This window comes from Chiloscyllium plagiosum, chromosome 2 (assembly GCF_004010195.1).
Source record: "Chiloscyllium plagiosum isolate BGI_BamShark_2017 chromosome 2, ASM401019v2, whole genome shotgun sequence".
In the NCBI taxonomy this organism is placed as follows: Eukaryota; Metazoa; Chordata; class Chondrichthyes; order Orectolobiformes; family Hemiscylliidae; genus Chiloscyllium; species Chiloscyllium plagiosum.
Window position 1 is genome coordinate 2,139,996 of NC_057711.1, and position 17,896 is coordinate 2,157,891.

Below are 17,896 nucleotides of genomic sequence, written 5' to 3' on the forward strand. Positions count from 1 at the left end.
GTACGTGTATGGAATGAGCTGCCAGAGGAAGTGGTGGAGGCTGGTACAATTGCAACATTTAAGAGGCATTTGGATGGGTATATAAATAGGAAGGATTTGGAGGGATATAGGCAGGGTGCTGGCAGGTGGGATTAGATTGGGTTGGGATATCTGGTCGGTATGGACGAGTTGGACCAAAGGGTCTGTTTCCATGCTGTACATCTCTGACTCTATCTGTGACCCTAATAGGGATAATTTCCAACTTTATCGCATGGGATGGCAAACCATGTCAGTGAATTTCAATAGGAATGAACATCAGCCACGTATTATTTCACATGATTACCGGTTTACCACTTGATGGGTGATGGTGAAAATTGTGTGCAGGCAGTTTGCTTGGTGTGGACTGATAGCTGTAATATTAGGAGATCCTGTCCTCTTTGCCCCATGTTGTGCGATCTTACTGTCTTTCTGCTGGAGGATTAGGAAGATGAAGGCTTCAATTTGTTTCCAATCTGGAAGATAACAGTTCTGACTGCATTGCTGCTCACATCTTTGTCTAGGCCTTGAACCAGAAATAAGTACAGAAGTAAAACTCATAGCTGTCAAATGTTCGGTTTGTCTCTTTGCACTTTCTTCTTGACTGAGATCCCGAGTTTTCTTGTTTTCTGTTCGGAAAGTGCAAGCTTTTCTTTTTAACTTTCTCAGCACTTCAGAATGCAGAGGTGGTTGCCCTCCGAGGAGGTCTCAGCACCATTCTGAAGAATGTGATTGATTGCCAACTGAATCGCATAAATGAGGCACTCATTACAACCATTCTGCACCTGCTAAATCACCCAAAGACACGGAAATATGTAAGAGCTGATGTGGAGTTGGAGGTAAGGCCACTTGTTAATATTGGTTACAGTAGAAATGGCTAACTTGTGCACCTTGTTACATGGTAATCTGGTTTATACAAATTCTAGTCTATATACTTCATCAAGTAAACAAGGTACAGTGCACAGCCTCTGCTCTAAAGCTACCAGGAGCAATATCAAACTTCGATGCAACTTTAGACAGCAAAAGATAAGAGGGTAGCAAGGATATCAGGACAAATTCTCCATTCAGTGTGGGTTCGGGATTTTGGGAAGTTCATGATAGGAAATCACTGTAGTGTGATATGTAATTATTTGGGATCGAGATGAGTAACATTTTTTAGGTTTAGGTTTGTGAATCTTCCGATTTTTCTACTCCAGAATATTGTAAAAATTTAGTCATTGAATGTGTAAAGAGCAGGGGTTGACAATTTTTAAAATATTAGTGACAGGGATCTGGGGAAAGTCCAGGAAAATGTAATTGAATAGTGGAACACACTTGACAGGGCGAAAGGTCTACTATTGCTCCTATGTGCATGTTATTAGAGGTCAGTACTGAAAGGACTGCCATTGGAACTGTCCTGAATTTCCCCACACTTCCATGTCATAGACAGAGCATCCATTTCCATGTCAGAAGCTCAATTAGGCAGACTCTATTTTCAAATGAATGATTGTGAGCTTTGAGAAGGAAACTGATTTCTAAGTGGTTTTAAATCACAACGTTTCGGATACTATGTGCGTAGGGAGTATTTGAGAATTTGTACCTGTAATGTGGATGATTGATTGAAGTGTTTGGTCAAGTTAATTAACGAGCTGGAATTGTAAGGTACAATGTTGCTTTCTTTATTGCAGCAAATTTTAGCACCATACACTGATTTTCACTACAGACATAATCCAGACACTGCAGAAGGGCAGCTCAAGTAAGTTTTCTTTTTCATTTTATTTCAAATACCATAAAATGTATTTTCCTGAAAGGTTTATTGTGTAAGAGCCCACATATTTGATTTTTTTGGAGCAATAAACTGAAATGAAAAGTGGACTGCCGTAACTGAAAATCAAATGTTGAATGTTGTAGAGTTGCACAATGCAGTGATGATTTTTGGAAGCAGTAAAATGGAGAATTCAGCCTGAGTAGAGTTCAGAAAATTCTGCCCAATAACAGCCTTCTGGGCTGCAACGTTTCAAGCTGTAATTTCAAGCAGAGGAGAGAAGCATCCAGTCCGCAGAAAGAAAGCGTAATCTTTCTCTCAATGATAAAAAGATGGAAAAAAAGAAAGCTTTAAAGGATTATGAAGCAAGGAAAGACCTTGCTCCCCAAATAAAAAGCAAACTAAAAGGCAGAACTAAGGGTCACTTGACCCAAAACATTAAGTCTGATTTCTCCCCACAGATGCTGTCAGACCTGCTGAGCTTCTAGAGTTAATCTTTATTTTTGTTTCTGATTTACAGCATCCACGGTTCTTTCGATTTTTATTTAGTAGCTAAGAAATTCTTCTTTGCCTGTACTCTTGTGCTGTCATGAAAAGTTATTTTACTGTTATAGATGAAACCTCATGGATTGCTTTTGTCCTGTGTAACAGTCAGTCGGCAAATTGGTCTTTTTAATGGTCTCATTGGGACCTGATACATTTTGTGACAGTTTGTGGAATAGTGGGGCACATTTATTGGCACACACTTTCCAGTTAAGACCTGATAACTGAGGGACAGATCAACAAGTTCTAGAACAGTGACCCAGAAAAGGAGGGCTTTCCATGATTGCCGAGTCGATAAAATCTTGATGTAATGGAGACTGGTTAGGGTACAGCTTTCATTCAGTTTGTTGAGTTAGCATGCTTCCTTCAGGGGCTGGCTTTAGTGCTTTAAGACTAGAGAAAGGAAATACACAATGGGATTTAATAACTCAGTTACTGTCCAGTGATTCACACTTCTTTGTGTTCTGGCATTGAGCATGAACAGGATTGTGTTTAGCTATGATTCAGTCTGCAGTTATGGAGTCTACTGGCCCATATTTGCAAAGTGATCTCCTGGTACAGTGGTTTACAATTGCTGTTGACTGCAGGAAGGATGTATTTTGAATAGAGAAAAGTTAAATATAATTGTTGATTTCCAGAGTGTAATTTTTTTTTTAAATTTCATGCAGAGAAGACAGAGAAGCGCGGTTACTAGCCAGCAAGATGGCAATAGTAGCAGCCTTCCGCTCCTGGGCAGGTAAGACACAAGATGCATAATGCACATCAAATATATATCACTATCTCCACACCAGCTGAGATCAACATGAAAGTCCCACCTTCTCAACCTCACTCCTTGCTATTGGTATCGTGACTCTCAGGTTAAATTCACCCGGAGTCACCTCTGTCTAATGAGAGAGCAGCCCTATGGTCCACTGAGACTCTGGTGACAACTACTATTATTTGCCTTCAATAATATATTGTCATTAAAAATCTTCACATAGTTTGGAACAAAGCTCTGAAGAAGAGTTCTATCTGGCTTGAAACCTTAAGTCAGTTCTCACTCCACACATGCTGCCAGGCGTGCTGAGCTTCTCCAGCACTTTGTCATTAAAAATCAATCTGATTCACTAATGGCCTTTAGGGAAGGAAATCCACCAGCAGTCTGGCTAAATATGACTCCAGGCCCTCAGTATTGCTGTTGACTCTTACCACCCCCTGAAATAACTGAGCAAATGACTCAATTCAAGAGCAGTTCAGGATTGACAACAGGTACTCTGCTTTCTGGCACTATCCAAAATCCTGTGAAAGACTAAATAACAAAAAGTTTAGTCTTTTATCTGTTTTATATTTATTATTTCACTGATATATTTATGTTTAAGATATAGAAATTGTATTGACTATCAGTATATAAACATTGAATACAATTTTATAAAGTAATTTGGGATCTCAATTTTTTTTATCCCATACACAGTAGTGACAGTAGAAGTAAAGCATTCTCACACTATCACCAGCTTTTTCTTTTGGTTTCGCATCATTTCATGATTTTGTATACCCATTTACATTAACTTAATACTGATAATGACTGCAACAAATCATAGAAATTACAAATTCAGTGCTGTAATTCTTGTAGTTTCTTGAAAACATTATCTAAGTTTGCTTGCATAGGATTTGAAATTGTAACCATCTTTGACGTTGTCTGCCTCAATTGTTCTTGTTTGCAGGAATTATAAATCTCTGTCGGCCTGGAAACTCTGGTATCCAATCTTTAATAGGGATACTTTGTATACCAAATATGGAAGTACGGGTGAGTAGATATTTTAGCTGAAATTTTAACATCCACAGCATAGAGTCATACAGCATGGAAACAGACCTCTTGGTCCACTTCATCCATGCTGACAAAATTTTCCAAACCACGCTAGTGCCATTTGCCTGTGTTTAGCCCATATTCCCCAAACCTTTCCTATTTATATACCTGACCAAATGTCTTTTTAAATTTTGTAACTGTACCTACATCTACTACTACCTCTGCAGGCTGTCCCCCAGTTAATCCTTTTCACTTTGGTCTCATTCCTATGGATCCACAGTACATTACATTAATGAGCAATTTGACAGAGTCACTACATGTTCCATCCTCTACAGTAGCTGCTCCAACTTTTTCACAGAGTGTGGGCTAGCCACTAGAGTTTGGGGTTGGGGGTGGTGGAGGATTTCAGCTGCTCACAGACTCAGGGTCCAAAGAGCAAATTTCAGAAAGATCAGGTTCGAGACAACATGAATTTCAGAAATAAAACCATTCCAGGGGCAGGTAGAAGTAGATTTTATTCGAGTACAGTGAGAGTGTACAAAGTCGCCATCTTCTGGCACCATCTTAGCTACAAAGGATCTTAGGTACAAAGTATGAAATAAGTTACAAGTTAAACATTATAGTTCTTCTTTGTCTAAAGTAGAAACTTGATGATCCCAGTTGAAAGTGTATGAGGAGATCAAGGAAAGATTAGGTCTTTCTTGTTGAAGAGCTGAGCCTGGTTTTACATGATTACCATGATCTATCTCAACTTTATACTCCCACACTCTCCCCATTACACTCACATTTCTAGAGGCTGAAACTGTTATCTGATTTTGCTTAAAACATATTCAGTCATTTCACCCTCGGCTTTCTGCGGGAGAGAATTCCACAGGTTCGCCGTCCTCTGAGTGAAACAATTTCTCCTCATCTTGGTCTGAAATGGCTTATCCCATATCCTGAGGCTATGGCCCATTGCACTACATCCCTGGTTGAGGGTAAACAATGTCCCTGCATCAAGTCTGACCTGCCCCTGGAATTGTTTTATTTCTGAAATTCATGTTGTCTCGAACCTGATCATTCTGAAATTTGCTCTTTGGGCCCTGAATCTGTGAGCAACTGAAAACCTCCACCACCCCCAACCCCAACCCCAAACCCTATGGCTAGCCCACACTCTGTGAAAAAGTTGGAGCAGCTACTGTAATGGATGGAACATGTAGTGACTCTGTCAAATTGCTCATTGATGTAATGTACTGTGGATCCACAGGAATGAGACCAAAGTGAAAAGGATTAAACCGGGGGGACAGCCTGCACTGTCTCAGCTTGATGCACACTCTAAGAGTTGTTCTCTCATCAACCCATTCAGAAATGTTATTAAACACCTCTGGAGCAAGTGGGACTTGAACCTGGGTCTCGTAGCTCAGAGGTAGGAACATTACCACTGCACCACAAGACTTTATGCCCTTTCTGTGAAAGATTGCTAGGTGATTTGATTGAGTTGATCAACATGATTAAAAGAGTTAACAGGAAGGGGTCACATATGATCGAGCCTCTGTGTGAAAAGGTTGCCCCTCCGGTGCCTTTTAAATCTTGCTCCTCTCACCTTAAAATTATGCCCTCCAGTTACGACACCTCCCCCGCACCCCCCCCCCCCCAAAGAACTTCGCTATTCACCTTATCTGTGCCCCTCATAAGGCCACCCCTCAACCTCCTATGCTCCAGTGAAAAAAATGTCACAGCTTATCCAGCCTCTCCACATAACTCCACTATAGTAACATTCTTGTCAATCTTTTCTGCACCCTCTCTGATTTAATAGTATCCTTCCTTTAGCAGGGCAACCAGATCTGTGCACCCATGTTCTGTATATTCACAACATGACATCCCAACTCCTATACTGAGCAATGAAGGCAAGCCACCTTTACCACTATTGTCTACCTGTGACACAACTTTTAATGAACTATGTACCTGAACACCCCCCTGGTATCTCTGTTCTACAATGTTCCCCAGGGTCCTACCATTAACTCTGTAAGTCCTCCCCTTGTTCATCTTATCAAAGTGCAACACCTTGCATTTATCTAAATTGAACTCCCTCTGCCATACCTTAGCTCACTGGTCCAAATTATAGAAGATCTTTGTAATCTTAGATAACCTTACTGACTAGTAAACCCACTAATTTTGGTGTCACCTGCAAACTTACTAACCACCTATATTCTCATCCAAAGCATTTATATAAATGACAAACAACAGTGGACTCACCACCGATACCTGAGAAACACCGATGGTCGCAGGTCTCCAGTCCAAAAACCAGCCCTCCACCGCCACCCTTTGTCTCTGACCATCAAGCTAGTTTTGTAACCAATCTTCCTGAATTCCCATATGATCTAACTTTACTAACTTAATTACATGTGGAACCTTATTAAAAGCCTTATTAAAGTCCATGTAGACAACGATGTCATCTCTGTCAATTATCTATCTATCTTGGTCACATTCTCAAAAAGCTTAAGTTTGTGGGACATGATTTCACATGTACAAAGCCATGCTGACTATCTCTAATCAGTACTTGCCTCTCCAAATCCATAATAATCCTGTCTTTCAGAATCCCTTCTAATAATTTATCTACCACTAATGTCAAGCTCACTGGTCTGTAGTTCCTAAGCTTCTCCTGACAGCTTTTCTTAAATAAAGATATAACGTTAGCCACCCTCCAGTCTTCTGGCATCTCACCCATGGCTGTAAATATTACAAATATCTCTGCTCGGGGCCACACAATTCAGTGCCTGTCATCATCATTTGTTTGGCTAATTATTGTTGATATGTTTAGCAGGTTACATATTTTGTCACCCCAAGTTCGAGTTCATACTTTTGGTCTTGTTTTACTTTGTCGTTGATATATTCCATTTAATTTTGTCTATGACAGTGATAATGTCACTGGAGTACAAACCCAAAAGATCAGGCTAAAGATCTGGGTGTGCGGGATTCAAATCTCAGCAAGGCAGTTAGTGGAACTATTCAATTAATAAATGTGGGCTATAAAGCTGGACCTAATAACTGTGACTGAATAAATTATTATTGATTGCTGTAAAAACTCATTTGGTTCACTATTACCTTTTAGGGAGGGAAATCTGACATTGTTACTTGGTCTGGCCTATATGTGACTCAAGACCCATAGTAGCATGATTGATTCTTGAGCTGTCCTGGGAACTGAGTTATACTCAGTTGAAGGGCAATTAGGAGTTGGCAACAAATGCTGTCCTTGCCAGTGACACCCGCGTGGAAAAAAAAGGGAGAAAAAAGTGATTGAGGGAAAACACATGTACAATCAAGTTTATAATTTATTCTTTGATATGTTATAAACCAGGTGAGCCAGTCCAAAGATTCTGCTAATATCTTGGTTATGTTCCTCTCATCACACTCAAATTCATTAATGAGTTAAATTTAAATGAAAAGTATGATAATTACAGTTTGAAAGTCAACCTATGGCTTCTTTTTACCTTGGGGCGAGTGCACCAAGTGTGTACTATTGAGTTTTGCTGAATATGGCGATCCCTATTTAGCTAATTTTTACCTGTAATGGCAGAGTATAGGACAGGGTAAGTCAGTAATTGGTCTTGACATCCTGAGCCAGGTAAACCAAATGTTAGTTTTCATGCAATACATTTCGTGGAATAAGTTTCTTGGGTTCACTAACTTATCCAAAAAGTGCTCCTTGATCATTGCTTTTACATGGCCCTGTGGGCAGTGTAGCTTCACAGGATTGCATAGCCCAACTTTTGCAGCCCAGGCAAAATGTGAACTGTAAAGAGCTAACTGAAAATGTCACACTGACTGTGTGCAGTTTTGTGGAGATTGCTCATTTGCTTATAAACTCAGCTTTGGTTTCGTCCTGGCAGCTAATCTGTGAGATCTAGATGGTAAATTGGACTAACAGCTCCCAAACATCTCAAACACCTTTAGGAGTTACTTTGGGGTAAATTTGTTATAGCTTATCGCAACATTTCACAATCTTTCCAAACCATGGAGGCCATGTGGAGGTTCGAAATGAAAGTGCGTGCAAAATAGCCAATGGTACAGTGTTTCTTTTTTGCTGGGAAAACATGTATGCTACCAAATGGAGACTCCCTCTCCTCCTTGCTTACTTAAAGAATTCTTGTCCATCAGGAGATGATGGTTCGCACATTGGTTTGAACAGTATATGGATACCCTTTAAAAACGTTTCAACCAGGAACAGTTCTGAAACTGGAGGGAAAGCAGGGTGGAATTAAGCTAATTGATTAGATCTTTCAAACAGCCAGCATAAAAGAGACAGCATGGGTCTCATTATCTGCTCGATGCTATGATCTGAGTTGTTGCAATGTTTTCACAGAAAAGGACTATTGCAGTAAAAGTCTTTGAAATGTATTTGTTCCATTTATTAACAGCTATTGACTCATGACATTAATTACCACTATTGATGTGGCATAAATGTTTAGTGTAAAGACTCTCATGGGACAATATTAGTTCAGCATTTGTACATACACTTCTGTGTCAGAAGATCTGGGTTCAAGCCCCAGTTAAACATAGTATCTATGTTGACCATAAAGTAATTTCAATTCAAAGCTTTTCCTAAGAGAGTGATGCACTGTTGACAGCTCAATCCTTGGTTTAGATATTTGGCCATGTGACATGAGATCTAAAAGAATCCCTTAAGATATCAATGACTAATATTTATACCTTGCCTTTAATGGTGGAGCAATTAAAATTCAGGAGACTAGATTTAGAGCAGCACAGATATGAGTCTTGATTTGGAAAAGATTAGAGATATGTAGGAATGATACCATGGAGCAATTTGAAAACAATAGTTTTAAAGTCAAGCCATTGCTGAAAAGGGTGTCAGCGTGGATCACTGAGCACAAGGATTATAGGCAGACATGACTTTGTGCAAGTTAAGTCATGGGCAACAGAGTTTTAACTAATGCCAAATTTATGGAACGTACAAGAGCCAGACAGAATTGAGTTGGAATAGTCAAGTCCAGAGGTAACAAAAACATGAATAGAGTTTCAATGGTGGATTAGCAGAGACAGGCAACAGGCACATGATGCTCAAATAAAACAACTGCAAATGCTGAAAACTGAAACAAAAACAAATGGATGGAGAAACTCAGCAGATGTGGCAGCACGGTCACAGGACGCAATTCATTAACTCTGCTTTCTATCTACACGCTGCCAGACTGGACTTTCTCCAGCAATTTTTCTTTTTGAGGCACATTATGTTGGAAGTAGCCATATTAGTAGTGGTATAAATGCGGTCTGAAGCTCATCCATAGGTCAAATGTGAACAGAGGTTGACAACAGACTACTCCGTTTAGAAGAAGAGTCACTGTCCTGAAACATTAACTCTCCTTTCTCACCACAGATGCTGTCAGACCTACTGAGTTTCTCCAGCAATTTCTGTTTTTGCTACTTTAATGTGGGACTGTGGTCAGGGAGAGGGATGGAGTTTGGAGTGGGGATCAAAGTCAATAGCTTCAGTTTTCTCACTATTTAATTGGAAGAAATTTGATCTTGTCCTGTACTGGATGTTGGATGTCATTCTTCAGCAGCAGTGGAGAAGTCAAGAGATGTGATTGGTAAAGTAAAGTGGAATTTCAGTATTGTATCTGGGAAAACTAATTCTGCCATTTGGATGGTGTCACCAAACGAGCAGCTCATATTTGAAACAAACCCAAGGATAGATCACTGCCCGAGCAGGAAGAAAAGTAATTTACTCTGTAGGAAGGCTGAATTAGTTAAGAAAGTTGTCAAAAAAGGTCAGATCTGTTGGACTGTTTTTTTTTCTTTTTGAACTTTATTGAGAATTGAGTGACAACATCAAATGGTTTATCAGTACCTGTACTGCTGGTGTGGGTTGTCAAGAAACCTCTGGCAACAAACTGTTTGAAAACTAACACTTTCCTCCTCTTTTTTTCTCACTTTGACAGCGTGGTCTGCTAGAGGTGTTGTACGATATCTTCCGTCTCCCTATCCCTGTGACAACGCAGGACTTTTCTGAAGCTCTGTTCAGTGTAGGTGGGTGAATATTCTCATTGTCGCATGATCAACACACTTGAAATGAGGTGCTCTGATCAGCTGAGTGTACTCCTTAGTTAGTGAACATTTCTTCTGTTGCTTCTTTTGTGCTCATAACAAAATGAAAGTTTTTCCTAATTGGTCACAGACAAAATACCCAAGTTTCTAAATCGCTGTGACCCATCCAAGTGCATGTTGAAAACTGTTTTCGAGCATATAGGATTCTCTGCCTGTTGGTACATACCGTAATGTGTCATTCACTTGTTCGTCTCTGGAAGCCTTTTATTGAAGTCCTGCATTTGGCAGATACGCTATAAATTAAACAATGCGAGTTCAGAGATTGGACTTTTTTTTGTGATTTAGATACTCTGCTACATTAAATAAATGCCAGTTGCTTCTAATAGTGGAAGAGCTTCCCTGTGCCATTTTCAGTGATACTTAGATAGTAAGAAAGCTCACAGAGGTGTTTATTCAAAAGCATTGCCTCTTACTAAAGCAGGTTAGGAGTTACTGTTTCACAAGATTGTAAATCAGTGACCAGTCCCACAGAGTAAAACAACTTAGGTTCATGTTGAAAATCAATTTCCTGGCCTTTACTTTCCATTCACAGTTAGGTGATAATTCCCAGTCAACATTTTATTCTCTCAGGCATTTGTAGTCAACTACATACTGTGGAACTGATATCACATCACACTAAGCCTAATAGGTATAGCAAAGCACAAACAAAGTACAGCACAGGAACAGGCCATTCAGTGCACCAAGACTGTGCTCACACATACCTTTCTAAACTAAAAGCCTATTGCCTCTACCCTGTCCATATCTCTACATTCTCTGCCTATTCATATATCAGTCAAGATGCCTTGTAAATATTTGTCTTGTATCTGCCTCTATCACCACCTCTGGTAGCACATTCTAGGGACTGAGCATCCTCTGTTTTAAAAAAAGCTCGCCTCTCACATCTCCTTTAAATTTATCCCTTTTTACCTTAAACCTGTGTCCCCTAGTAATTGACATTTCTACACTGTGGAGAAAAACTCCAACTATCCATTCTATCTGTGCCTCTAATAATTTAGTAAACTTCTATCAGTTTTTGATGTTTGAGTGAAAACAAACCAAGTTTGTCTAATCTCTTCTCATAGCTAATACCCTCCAGACTACACAACACCCTGGTAAACCATCTCCAAAACCTCCACGCCATTGTTGTAGTGTGGTGACAAGGCTGTACATAACATTCCAAATGTGGCCAAAGTGAGGTTCTATACAGCTGCAACATGATCTGCCAAGTTTTGTACTCTACCCTAACAAATGAAGTGCAATATGTGGCCTTGACCACCTTATCCACTTGTGTTGCTACTATGAGGGAACTGTGGACCTGTATGCCTGGATCCCTTTATGTTGATGTTACTGTACATTTTCCTCTTGCATTAGACTTCCAAAATGCTTCACCTCCCATTTGTCTGGATTACAGCCTTCATCCTTCCACTCCTACGCTTTGTCTTCTATGACTAAGACAATTCTGTATCCATCTTATCTACTCATCACAGTTTACATGTGACTTCACCTTTTGTCTCAGGATGTCATGTGTACAACCGCTGCAGCTGTGCCTTCATCAGTCATCAGGTTTCTGCTCCTGTTGGACCACAGCAAGCCATTGCCTTTTTTAAAATACTAGCTCTGTAATTTTCTTTTTATATGTATTTCTGTGATGTGGGCGTTGCTGGCTGGCCAGTATTTATTGACTATGCCTAGTTGCCCCTTGAGAAGGTGGTGGTGAGTTGTTGTCTTGAACTGTTGCACTTCACCTGCTCTGGGTTGTCCCTCAATGCTCTTAAGGAGGGAATTAGAGGATTTTGACTCAGCAACAGTGAAGGAATGCCAATATATTTCCAAATCAGGATGGTGAGTGGCTTGGAGGGGAGCTTGAATGTGGTGGTGTTCCCATGTATCTGCTGCCTTTGTTTCTCTAGATGGAAGTAGTGGTGGGTTTAGAAGGTGCTGTCTGAGGATCTTTGGTGAATTTCTTCAGTGTATCTTGTAGACAGTACACACTGCTGGTACAGAGAGTCAGCTTATGGCTGCGGTGCCAATCAAGCAGGCTGCTTTCTCTTGGATGGAGTCAAGGGTTCTTGAGAGTTGGTGCTGCAACCATCCAAGCAAGGGGGTAGTATTCCATCGTGCTCCTGATTTGCATCTTGTAGATGGTTGACAGGCTTTGTGGAGTCAGGAAGTGAGTTACCTACTGCTGTATTTCTAGCCTCTGACATGCTCTTGCAGCGGCTGTGTTTATGGAGGATTTAGTGATGGTAACACTGTCAAGGAGCAGTGTTAGATTGTCTCTTACTGGTGATGGTCATACCCTGGCATTTGTATGGCATGAATGTTAATTTTCACTTCTCAGCCAAAGCTTGGATATTGTCCAGATCTTGTTGCATTTGAACATGGACTGCTTCATTATCTGATGAGTTGCAAATGTTGCTGAACATGGTGTAATCACCAGTGAACGTCGCCACTTCTGACCTTATGATGGAGGGAAGTCATTGATGAAGCAGCTGAAGATGGTTGGGCCAAGGACACTGTCCTGTGGAACTCCTGCAGAAACATCCTAGAGCTGACATGACTGACTTCTAACAATCATGACCACCTTCCTATGTGTCAGGTATGACTCTAACCACTGGAGAGTTTGCCCCCTCATACCCATTGACTGCAGTTTTGCTAGGGCTCCATGCTGCCACACATGGTTAAATGCAACCTTGATGTCAAAGGCTATCACTGTCACCTTCCCTCTGAAATTCAGCTCGTTTATCATAGAATCATAGAGATGACAGCATGGAAACAGACCCTTCGATCCAACCCGTCCATGCCGACCAGATAGCCCAACCCAATCTAGTCCCACCTGCCAGCACCTGGCCCATATCCCTCCAAACCCTTCCTATTCACATACCAATCCAGATGCCTTTTAAGTGTTGCAATTGTACTAGCCTCCACCATTTCCTCTGGCAGCTCATTCCATACATGTACCACCCTCTGTGTGAAAGAGTTGCCCTTTAGATCTCTTTTATATCTTTCTCCTCTCACCCTAAACCTATGCCCTCTAGTTTTGGACTCCCCCACCCAGGGAAAAGACTTTGTCTATTTATCTTATTCATGCCCCTTATAAATCTCAATAAGGTCACCCCTCAATCTCTGACGCTCCAGGGAAAACAGCCCCATCCTGTTCAGCCTCTCCCTGTAGCTCAAATCCTTCAACCCTGGCAACATCCTTTTAAATCTTTTTTGAACTCTTTCAAGTTTCACAACATCTTTCTGATGGGAAGGAGACCAGAATTGCACACAATTCCAACAGTGGCATAACCTATGTCCGATACAGCTGCAACATGACCTCCCAACTCCTGTACTCAATACGCTGACCAATAAAGTAAATAATACCAAACTCCGCTTTCACTATCCTATCTATCTATGACTCCATTTTTAAGGAGCTATGAACCTGCACTCCAAGGTCTCTCTGTTCAGCAATACTCCCTAGGACCTTACTATTATGTGTATAAGACCTGCTAAGATTTGCTTTCCCAAAATGCAGTCCATGTTTGAACCAAGGCTATAATGAGATCAGGAGCTCAGTGACCCTGGGGGAACCCAAACTGGGCGTCACTGAGCAGGTTATTGCTGAGCAGGTGCTGCTTGATAGCAATGTGGATGACACCTTTCATCACATTACTGATGATCAAAAGTAGACTGGTGCAGTAATTGGCTGGGTTGGATTTGTCCTACTTTTTATGTACAGGACCTACCTGGGCAACTTTCCATATTGTTGGGTAAATGTCCTTGTAACTGTATTTGAACAGCTTGTTTAGGGGACCGGCAAATTTTGAAGCACAAGCCTTCAGTATAATTGCCGAATGTTGTCAGGTCGCTTTGCAGTATCCAGTGTCTCCAACAATTTCTTGATATCATGTGGAGTGAATTGAATTGGCTGAAGACTGGTATCTGTAATGCTGGGGACCACTGGAGGTAGCTGATTTGGATCATCCACTCAGCACTTCTGGGTGAAGATTGATACAAAGGTTTCAGCCTTACCTTTTGCATTGATATGCTGGACTCTTCCCTCGTTGAGAGTGGGGATTTTGTGGAACTGCAGAGAACAATACAACACAGGAACAGGCTGTTCGGCCCTCCAAGCCTGCGCCAACACATTTTGCCCTTCCATACTAAAACTGTCTTCACTTACAAGATCTGTATCCCTCTATTCCCTTCCTATTCATGTATTTGTCCAGGTGCTTCTTGAATGCTGCTATTGTATCTGCTTCTACGAACACCGCTGGCAATGCATTGCAGACATTTACCATCCTTTGTGTGAAAAACTTGCCTCACGCATCTCTGTTAAGCTCCCTCCCTCCCACCCTTTCCACCTTGAACCTGTGTCCCCTAATAATTGACCCCTCCACCCTGGGAAAACAAGACTTATACTTTCCACTCTATCCATGTCATTCACCATTTTACAAACAGTTCATTCCCACAACCTCCTGTGTTCTGGTGAAAACAAACGCAGTCTATCCAACCTTTCTCCATAGCTAAAATCCTCCATACCAGGCAACGTCCTGGTAAACCTATTCTGTATGCTCTCCAAAGCATTCACATCCTCCTGGTAGTGTGATGACCAGGACTGTGTGCACTATTCCAAATGTGGCCTAACTAAAGTTCTATAAAACTACTCCTATGAGTTGCTTAAACGCCCACCATCATTCGGACTGAATGTGGTAACACAGAGGACCTTAGATCTGATCCGTTGGTTATGGGATTGCTTAGCTATGTTTATCACTTGCCGCTTATGCTTGTTTGCCGTGCAAGTAGTCCTGTTTTATGGCATCATGAGGTTGACATCTCATCTTAGGCATGCCCTCCTGCAGTCTCCATTGGACAGGGTTGATCCCCAGCTTGATGGGTAACGGTTGAGTTAGGGATATGCTGGGTCATGAGGTTACAGATTGTGCTGGAGTACAATTCTGCTTTTGATTGTGGGATACTGTTGATGGTACACAGTGCCTCATCAATGCCCAGTCTTGAGTTGCTAAATCTGTTTGAAGTCTGTCCCATTTAGCACGGTGATTAGTGCCACACAACACGATGGAGAGTATTCTCAATGTGAAGGTGGCACTTGATCTCCACAAGCACTGTGCGATGGCTGCTGTTACCTATACTGTTATTGACAGATGCATTTAAATTTGTTGATGAGACTATTAAATGACTGAATCAACAAATTTTACATCTGGGCTACCAGTCTGGTGTTATATAGCTAATCTACTGCCCCCTGTTTTTACAACTTCTATATTTCACATGGCCTTGGTTTTTACAGATCAGTTTACAAACAGATAATGTCACCTCAGCTGATTTGCCACTAAGGATGGTCTCAGTATCTTGAGGTAGAGGGGGAGAAACGTATCAGCTAGATCGCTACTTCTGGTTACTATTCATTAACCCCTGGTGATACATTGGGGTAAAGTGACTGAGGAAGATAATTTTAAAATAAACTTAAAAATCATACAAAATCAGGTTATGGTCCAACATGTTTATTTGGAAGCAGTAGCTTTTGAAGTGCTGCTTCAATCACCTGATGAAGAAGCAGTGCTTCGAAAGCTAGTCCCTCCAAATAAAGCTATTTGATTATAACCTGGTTTGCTGTCATTCTTAACTTTGTCCACCCCAGACCAACACTGGCTCCTCCAAATCATGGCTACCATCCTGGACACATTTAAAATAAATGAAATTCTGGTTGCAGAGTTTGAAGGATATTCAAAATGCCCCTCTCTCTGTTAAGGCACCATTATCCTGGTGACATTTGTATTCCTTCAGTATAGTGAAATCCTGCTAAAGAACATACAAATGTTGGGATATCATATAGTTTAATCCATTACTTCCCCACTGCTACCCTCTGCTGGAGGGCTGCATCTCCTGCACTTAACAGTGAGGATCTGAACTCCAATTAACAAACCTGAGTGAAAGGTCAAAACTCTCAATGCATGACAGCAGCATTATTTACTAAAATAGAGGGCAAGCTAAATTTAAGAAGTAACAAATGACCATGATCAGTCTTGGATTTTGAAGCCGACAGCTTATAAATGAAGAAAAACTACAGAGGTCATAGAATGGTATAGCACAGAAGGAATTCATTTGGCCTGTCACATATGTGCTGACTCTGGTTAAACTTTCCAGTTAGTCCCCCTCCCCTGCTTTATAAAAGTTCAGCATAATTTCCTGAGCTTTAGTACTTTGTACCTGTAATAGCAAAAATAATAGTTAATAGCCTTTTCAACTTTCAAGAGTTATGAATGTATACCCAAATGTCTGTTCCTGCTCCCCCTTTAACATACTATCCAATAGCCTGCCTTTGTGTTTCTCAATAGAATATGGTGCGTGATACTTCTGTCTGTTTCATCAGTCCCTCAATATCATCCTGAAAAGCGTTAATATTGACAATGATTTCTGCATTCCTGAGTTTCTTTTGGCTTGTTAACTGAAATTATTCCCTGTAATACCCAAGTACTAGCTGCATAGACAATGTAAAATGTATACCTGTTGGGCTGAATGTAACCTTCTCATTACCTCATTTCTTACATTATATTCTGCACTTTCTATCCCCTCTCAACCTGACAGATCCCAGCAGATTCCAGGACTCGTGGCGTCTTTCAGATGGATTTGTAGCAGCTGAAGCTAAAACCATTCTCCCACATCGAGCGCGATCCAGGTATGTGACTCCTTATTACATGCAGTTATTGGATTTACTTGACTAAGGCTGGGGACTGCAACCTATGAATTTGCAAAGTATCACCTTTATTTAAGCCTTGAATATCAATGCACTTGAAGACAATTTATTCTGTGTGAGGCACCATGAGATTTGTGATTCAAGTGCCATTTTGATAAGGCTTTTACTTTATGACTGAGTTTTACTTCTGTGCCTTCACTAATGTCATGTAAACAGCACAACTCTTCTTCCAGAGATAACAATCTTTTCAGTGGCTTCCCATCAGCGCATGTGAAGTTCTTTCAACTCTTTCATGTTGAAACGTAATCTGGTGTGTTTAACATGTGAAGAGGTTAGTGGTCCCAGTAATGATTATATAGGTGATGGGACAGAAGCTATACAGGTTTGGATATTCTTGAAGCTCTATGAAATGTAATTTTATTGTTACTCAACAGACTGCCTAGAACGCTGAGGGATTAGATGATCACAAGTGAAATGGTCTTGTGCTAGTCTGCTTTTTTTCTATTTTGATTCTTTATTCATTTGTGGGTATCACCGGATAAGCCAACCTTTAATGCCCAGAAGGTAGTTAAGAGTTAACCACATTGCTGCAAGTTATCAATGGCATTCCTTTTCCTAAAGAACATCATTCATCCAGAAGGATTGACAGTCAATAGTGGTTACAAATGTTGCAATTTGCAAAGAATAGCAAATGTTGTCCTCTTGTTCAAGGAAGGCAGTAGAGACGGCAATGGTAATTGTAGACCAGTGAGCCTTACGTTGGTTGTCGGTAAAGTGTTGGAAAAGGTTATAAGAGATAGGATTTATAATCCTCTGGGAAGGAGCAAGTTCATTAGGGATAGTCAACATGGTTTTGTGAAGGAGGTAAAAACAATGACTGCAGATGCTGGAAACCAGATTCTGGATCAGTGGTGCTGGAAGAGCACAGCAGTTCAGGCAGCATCCGACGAGCAGCAAAATCGACGTTTCGGGCAAAAGCCCTTCATCAGGAATAAAGGCAGAGAGTCTGAAGCGTGGAGAGATAAGCTAG

The 17,896-nt window shown here is 40.9% G+C and overlaps 1 protein-coding gene across 2 annotated transcripts in view; it reads left to right on the forward strand.

Moving 5' to 3' along the window:
• Positions 1-17,896, forward strand: part of rictora (RPTOR independent companion of MTOR, complex 2 a) — a 242,633-nt gene that overhangs the window by 136,301 nt on the left and 88,436 nt on the right. For both annotated transcript variants that reach the window (XM_043703086.1, XM_043703095.1), the window contains exons 8-13: positions 685-854; positions 1,683-1,750; positions 2,971-3,038; positions 4,003-4,085; positions 10,022-10,109; positions 16,758-16,848. In XM_043703086.1, the coding sequence (XP_043559021.1) occupies positions 685-854; positions 1,683-1,750; positions 2,971-3,038; positions 4,003-4,085; positions 10,022-10,109; positions 16,758-16,848 (568 nt within the window). The remainder of the gene's footprint in view (positions 1-684; positions 855-1,682; positions 1,751-2,970; positions 3,039-4,002; positions 4,086-10,021; positions 10,110-16,757; positions 16,849-17,896) is intronic.